The 7,003-nt window shown below is 58.7% G+C and overlaps 1 protein-coding gene across 1 annotated transcript; it reads left to right on the forward strand.

The window, feature by feature from the left end:
• The first annotated feature begins 1,849 nt into the window (after positions 1–1,849).
• MAFB (MAF bZIP transcription factor B) lies at positions 1,850–5,310 on the forward strand. The gene has a single exon (XM_040248998.1). It carries the CDS (start codon positions 2,303–2,305, stop codon positions 3,272–3,274), a length of 972 nt encoding a protein of 323 aa, XP_040104932.1. The 5' UTR covers positions 1,850–2,302; the 3' UTR covers positions 3,275–5,310.
• The last annotated feature ends 1,693 nt before the right edge of the window (positions 5,311–7,003 follow it).

Genomic DNA, 7,003 nt, shown 5'->3' on the forward strand with positions numbered 1-7,003 from the left:
GCCTAACCGTTTCTGCGGAGAGCACGCTTCGCGTAGAGGATTGAAGACCGGCTCTTCCAGCATTACAGCTGCTGATCCAAACCTTTCAGTCCCACTCTTAGTTCAAATATATTAATTTTATTAAAAATAGGCGGCCCAGGGTCACACCTCACTCCAATCTTACCGGGGGCGCAAGAGAACAGAGTTTTCAAAATTGACTGGAGGCAAATATTTTACCTTCTCACACTTAAAAAACCACATCTGGCCGTCGCCGCATGAGTGTGCCCACCTGATCCTGGCGTCGGTCTTGCGGGGGGTGGGGCTGGGGATCCTGCATAGGCGGCGGCCGGGACACACTCACCCAGTGCACGCTTCTTCTGCCTTTTGCTGCGCTCGCGCAAAGTGGAAGAGCAGAAGGCGACGCCGGAGGCGGGTCGTGTCTCCGGTTACAGCGAATTCGCGATTTATCCGGCTTCTGCGCCCCGGCCGGGGTCTCCAGAGCTCATATTTCGGGCCACCCTGTACCCGATAGAGAAGGTGCGCAGCGCCCAGGCACTGTATGGATGCTTCGGTGCGGTGCACTCAGGGGTCTCCGTCTGCGCTCGGGGTTGGTTTCTCATCGGACAACCCTGGGGCCCCTCGCTGTGGCGTTTCCACTTTCGGCCATCCGTCCAATTCGGCCTAGGACCTTCCCGTGCGAGGAGCCGCCTCCAGGCATCCCTCCCTGCTCCTCCGACCCCTGACCCCCGGAGCCGGAGCGCGGAGTTTCATGGAGGAGATCAGCGCGGAACTCGGGGCTGAGTCCGAGGACCGAACTGAGAACCTGTGCGTGGCTCTAGAAGAAACTGTCTTGGGCTCCGGCGCACACACAGACTACGTTCCGGGCCGCCTTGGGTTGGGCCGGTTGGGAAGACCCAGCTGGGTCCGAGTAGTCAGTCGAGCCTTCCCGCTGCGGGCCCCGCGATTCGGCGCGTCTTTGCGCACAGTGGCCACTTGGAGTCGCACTTTATGCCTGTTTGAGCCTCTCCTCCGGCTGACGCCGGGATCTGCTTAATCGTTACAAAACGTTCAAACAAAAACAGGGCCGGTTTCCCAGCAGCCGGGAGCCACCCGGAGCACCGTCCTGCACTGGCCTCAGTGCCCAGCCATGGAGAACTCAGTGGATTCTCCGCGTCTGGCTGGGGGAGAGGGCTTCGGAACCTTTGGACCAGTTCTTCTCCCGCTCCCTTCATCTCGTGCATTTGTGGGTGGGGTGTGCGGGGAACCGAGGCCGATCTCAGGACTTGGCCACCGCACCCGCCAGGAGGGGGACGGCTCCCGCTTGGCCTCGAGGAGGGTCCCCTGAGACTGAGTTGGATTTGAACACAACTCTTGGAGTCCCAACCCCGCCACCCCAACACACAAATATGCGCAGACCTGCAGAAACACAGCTACGCACTGCACACACGCGGCCGCTTGGCACACGGTGCATCTCCCACCGAGCAGGGGACGCTTGGGAACAATGGACTCGAGAGGTGTCGTCCCGGCGCTCATTCTGAGCCTCTGGGGCTTGGGGGACACGGGTTGGGGGAACCAAGGGTAAAGAGGGAGGAGAGCGCGCGAAGGAAGGGGTGGAGGCAGCGGCCCGGCCTGGGGCAGGGAGGGGGCGCGCACCGAAGGCGAGCGGGCGGGGGCCGGGACACCGAGGGGATGGGGTGGGGGCTGGGCCCGGGCCGGCGGTCCCTCTCGGCTTCAGCCCTCCGCCAGGCCTCGGCGGCTCTCCGGCTGCTCGCGCCGCCAGTCAGCTGACTTGGGGGGCGGAGGAGCTGTCAGGCGCGCCCCGCCCTGCGCCGCCCGGCAGCGGGGCCCGTGCAGCCATTGGCCAGCGCGCCGGGCTGCCCGGGCCCCCGCGCCCCGGTGACATCAGGGAGGCGATAAAAGGCAGCAGCGGCGCCGGATCCCGCACAGCTGCACCGCCGGGCTGCGAGCGGCTGCGATCCAGAGAGCCCAAGAGCAAGAGAGCTAGAGAGCGAGCGGCGGGCGCTTGCCCGGCGCCTCCCCTCCGCCCAGCCGCGCGCCCCGCTCGCTTCTCCACCCACTCCCGGCCCTGCCTGGCCCCGGCGCGGCCACAGCCCCGAGCTCTAGGGCGGCGCAGGCAGGCTCGGGATTCTCCGGCGCGCCGCCGCGTCCCCAGACAAAGGCTTGGCCGGCGGCCCCAGCCCGCTGCGCCCTCGGCTCCTCGCCTCCCGGGCTCGCGGCTCTTAGCCCCGGCTCCCGGCTCGGCGCGTCCCGGCCGGCCGCAAAGTTTCCCGGGCGGCGGCGGCGGCTGCGCCTCGCGTCAGCGATGGCCGCGGAGCTGAGCATGGGGCCCGAGCTGCCCACCAGCCCGCTGGCCATGGAGTACGTCAACGACTTCGACCTGCTCAAGTTCGACGTAAAGAAGGAGCCGCTGGGGCGCGCGGAGCGCCCGGGCCGGCCCTGCACGCGCCTGCAGCCAGCCGGCTCGGTGTCGTCCACACCGCTCAGCACGCCGTGCAGCTCGGTGCCCTCGTCGCCCAGCTTCAGCCCCACCGAACAGAAGACTCACCTTGAGGACCTGTACTGGATGGCGAGCAACTACCAGCAGATGAACCCCGAGGCGCTCAACCTGACGCCCGAGGACGCGGTGGAGGCGCTCATAGGCTCGCACCCAGTGCCCCAGCCGTTGCAGAGCTTCGACAGCTTCCGCGGCGCGCACCACCATCATCACCACCACCACCCACATCCGCACCACGCGTACCCCGGCCCCGGAGTGGCTCACGAAGAGCTGGGCCCGCATGCACACCCGCACCATCACCACCACCACCAAGCGTCGCCGCCGCCGTCCAGCGCAGCCAGTCCCGCGCAGCAGCTGCCCACTAGCCACGCCGGGCCTGGCCCGCACGCGGCGGCCGCGGCGACGGCGGCTGGTGGTAGCGGCAGCGTGGAGGACCGCTTCTCCGACGACCAGCTCGTGTCCATGTCCGTGCGCGAGCTGAACCGCCACCTGCGGGGCTTCACCAAGGACGAGGTGATCCGCCTGAAGCAGAAGCGGCGGACCCTGAAGAACCGGGGCTACGCCCAGTCGTGCAGGTATAAACGCGTCCAGCAGAAACACCACCTGGAGAATGAGAAGACGCAGCTCATTCAGCAGGTGGAGCAGCTTAAGCAGGAGGTGTCCCGGCTGGCCCGCGAAAGAGACGCCTACAAGGTCAAGTGCGAGAAACTCGCCAACTCCGGCTTCAGGGAGGCGGGCTCCACCAGCGACAGCCCCTCCTCTCCCGAGTTCTTTCTGTGAGTCGTGGCCGATCTCGGCCCCCGCCCTTGCCCCGGCCCGGACTCCCCCGTCCCGTATCCCCAGCCCCGGACTCCCCCGGACCCTGTCCCTGCCACGGCCCCAGCCTTGACCTGTTCGACTGGAGGGAGGAAGGGCGCGCGGGACGCGGGCGACGGGAGGGCGCGCGGGCAGGCAGAGGACCTTGGCCAAATCGAGCGCGGCGCGCGCCAGCGCCGCCTCCTAGACTCGAGCAGAGCCAGAGAGAGGCGAGGGGGTGGGAAGTCCCAGAGCAACTTTTCTCCAGGCTGGAGGGCGGCAAGGCATAGTCGCGAGGAGTCGCCAAGGCCGTCTGGAGACTGCTGGCTTCCTGAACTTTTGCGCGTTAAGCCGGGGCAGCTGCCTCGCAGTCCGGAGCGTAATCCAGCCCAGCAACAGAGCAGCGAGGAGAGGAAAGGAGAAGGGACCCTGGCGGCCCGTTCCGGCAGGCGCGAGGCGAGGCTGAGCGAAGGAAAGACAGAGGCGGACCTCTCTGTCCAGGGTCCGGAGAACACTGGCTTTCAGCCCCGAGACGCGGGCCTCAGTTAGGACATTCTGCGCGCAAATCTCATCAATTTTATTGCCTGCTCGATTATATAGAAAAAACGAAAATCTGCATTAAAAATATTAATCCTGCATGCTGGACATGTATGGTAATAATTTCTATTTTGTACCATTTTTCTTGTTTAACTTTAGCATGTTGTTGATCATGGATCATAACCCCCTTGTTTTCTTTGGGTGAGAAGGATTGCAGTTCGGAAACTCTGGCGGGCGGCCGCTTGTCCGGTTGCAGTCTATCGGCTGTCGGCTTGTAAATACCCGCCCCGCCAAACCGCTTAGAGAACGCGGCAGCAAGTGGAGTGTCTTTGTTTGGGTTTATTATTACGGCATTTTTTTTTCCTTTTGTAAGTAAAAAAAACAAAAGTTCTGGGTATTTGCATCAGAAAACAACTTTGTCTTGGGGCACCCTTGGAAGTTGCTTGTTTTCTCCCCCTCCCCCACCCTCTTTGGTCCTCTCTTCCTCCCCGTCTGTTTTACTTTTCAATTTTGTTTTTGATGGGAGAAAGAGGACTGGGGTCCCAGTTCCTGAGTGCCAGGGCAGGGCAATTGCTGAGTACCAGTGTGTGCAGAGTTTCACACTCGGGAGGTGCAGGAGTGCCCTCCTGTCAGCTGGTCTTAGGGCTCAATTGACACCCCTAACAAGAAAAGGAAGGAAAGCAGGTCTTGTTTGCTTTTTATTGCAACCAGAATCACTCCCAGGGTCCCCACGAAACCCTCCAGGCCGGCACTCATTGCTGGGGCCAAAGAGCTCCTAGGGCTACCGGCTTCACCAGCCCGGACAGCCCAACTTATGTTGAACCAACTGCCACACTCAGAAAGTACTAGAAACCCCAACATCGGCAAGACATTTTGCAACTTTCAAGTGCGTTCTTTAGATCTATATGTTATGTGTGTTTTCTTTCCCTGCTTTGGAGATGGCGGGCGAGTTATTGGTGGTATAACCCTTCCCCTACCCCTTCAGTTGTATAGTAGTTATAGGGAAGATCTGGGTGTTTTTCTTTATTATTACTTTTTTTCTCCCCTGCAGGTCAGTAAGAGGATTTAAGTTGCACTGACAAAAATACCAAAATGAAAGCGTATTTTTTAGTTCTCATTTGAAATTGCTGGCGCTGCTGGCCGGATGCATTTTTGAGTTTGTATTAGTTGATAAATTAACAGTAATAACAAGATTGTATGAACCGCATGGTGCTTGCAGTTTTAAATATTGTGGATATTTGTCCTGCATTGGAAACGAGCTTCGGTTTTTACAGATTCAACTGTGTTGAAATCAAATTTGCCACAACAGAAATTGTTTTTATTTCATGTACAATAAGGGATCAATTTCAAACCCTGCTTATGATATGAAAATATTAAAACCTAGTCTATTGTAGTTTTATCCAGACTGGTTTCTGTTTTTTGGTTATTAAAATGGTTTCCTATTTTGCTTATTAAAACCATGGAAATGGTGTTTATTTAGAGGATTCTGCGTTCGCCTGACTTTTCTTCTCTTGCCTCTTCAAGAGTTGACCCAATTTGAGGGGCACTCTCACCCCTCCCTTGGTCAGTGGAGAAATAACCCAAGTCTGAGCAGACCTCTCTGTTGAGTGTGTGAGTGTGTGTGTACCTGAGCCTTAAATGTGTTTCTGCTTCTCACCCTAGGTACTGACACCGGTCAGGAGCCGGTGTTTGTGAGCAGAGAGGGGCACATGCCACTTCGGTGGAGCTTTCAGGCTTGGGCACCAGGATTGGTCTACTAGCCTGCTGGTTCTGAGGTTGGCCAAAACCAGGAAGTTGTCACCCTGATGGGGAAACAGGGTATTTCTGGCGATCAGGCTTGCCGGCCCTGCCATGTCCAGCCTGGTGCATTGGCTGGGGGCAACCAGAATTGCCCTAGAATGCCTGCTCTGAGTGGAGGCCCAGCCCCTTCTCCCTGCAGGGCCTGTGGAAGCAAGTGGAATCTAGTATGAGGTCTTGAGGTGGAAGACCCTTCAGACAGGAAGCCTGTCCCTGCAAACCTGTTTGCTGCCACTTGGGCCTGGAGTGGTCAACCCCCATAAGAATTGAACCAGGATTTCAATGACTCCCTAAATCAGGGGTTGGAGGGGTTTGGGGCGTCATTCTAGGCCAGCAGCTCTGACCCTAAGTCCTCGACTGGGAGGTGGTCCCAGAACCTGTCCTTACCCAGACTCTTGGAGAAGGCACGGTCACCTGCCTATGTTGTCCTGAGCCCCTCTCAGCCATCTTAGAACCCCATCTATAATTCTGGGTAGGAACCACTGCCCTCCCACCACCTCCAGAAGAATTCTCTGCTGCTTTGGCAACAGCAGGTTCCAGGGGATTTCTGATCTCCTTAAACACAGCATCTGCAATTCGGGAGACTCAGCCTTCCAGTCTTGGTTCCTAAGGTGGAGCTTCAGTACTTGAATGGGGAGACGCAGGAATCCCAGAAAGTAGAACCCCAGCCAGGAACTAGAGCTGGAAAGAGCCAAGGAGAGGAAAAGGGAGGGTGAAACTACCAGGGAATAGATTTTGGGCTAGTCCCTGGAGACCTGGGATTGGTGGCCAGGGTATAAGAAAGGGGACAATCCCTACAGTAAGGCTGCAAATACCAGCAGTGATTTACATTTAGCAGCAGGAGAGAAGTCGAAGATCCTAGCTCGAGTTAAATTCCAAGGCCCAGTTCACTTCATCAACCTAAAGAGGTACATGGCAGGGAAGGCTTTGGCTGAGGGGAAAATGGAAGTCTGGCAGTGGGGTGACTGCCTGTGTGCGCTCAGCAGAAGGAGCAAGGGGCTGTGATTAGTTGGGTAACTGCGTGCACAAGTGCACACACACAGAGTAAGAGTGTGCCCCACTTGGACAAGCATACCCACTTGCCCCTTTAGGGCAAAAAAAGGTCTGGCAGGTGGAGTTCTGGAAGGAACCAGGAAGGGCGTCCCTGTGGGACCAGGGGGGATCCTCAGGACTCCGTGGGGTGGAGACTTGACTCTCTTTGGAATGGTCCCACGCAGACTGGCACCCACCACCTCTACAGTCACCTGGACTCTGCCAGAAAAGCCTCGGGGGCTGGGGAGGGTCGCAAACTCCAAAGCACCGGTTTTCTTTCCTCAGAGCACAGACACAGACACAACCCAGCGATCGATGTCATCACAGTGGCTCCAAAACAACGCGGTG

Source organism: Oryx dammah, unplaced genomic scaffold (assembly GCF_014754425.2).
Source record: "Oryx dammah isolate SB20612 unplaced genomic scaffold, SCBI_Odam_1.1 HiC_scaffold_10, whole genome shotgun sequence".
Taxonomy (NCBI): Eukaryota; Metazoa; Chordata; class Mammalia; order Artiodactyla; family Bovidae; genus Oryx; species Oryx dammah.

Excerpts from the sequence above, each read along its gene's own strand:
- MAFB (XM_040248998.1), top strand. The coding sequence starts at position 2,303 with ATGGCCGCGGAGCTGAGCATGGGGCCCGAGCTGCCCACCAGCCCGCTG.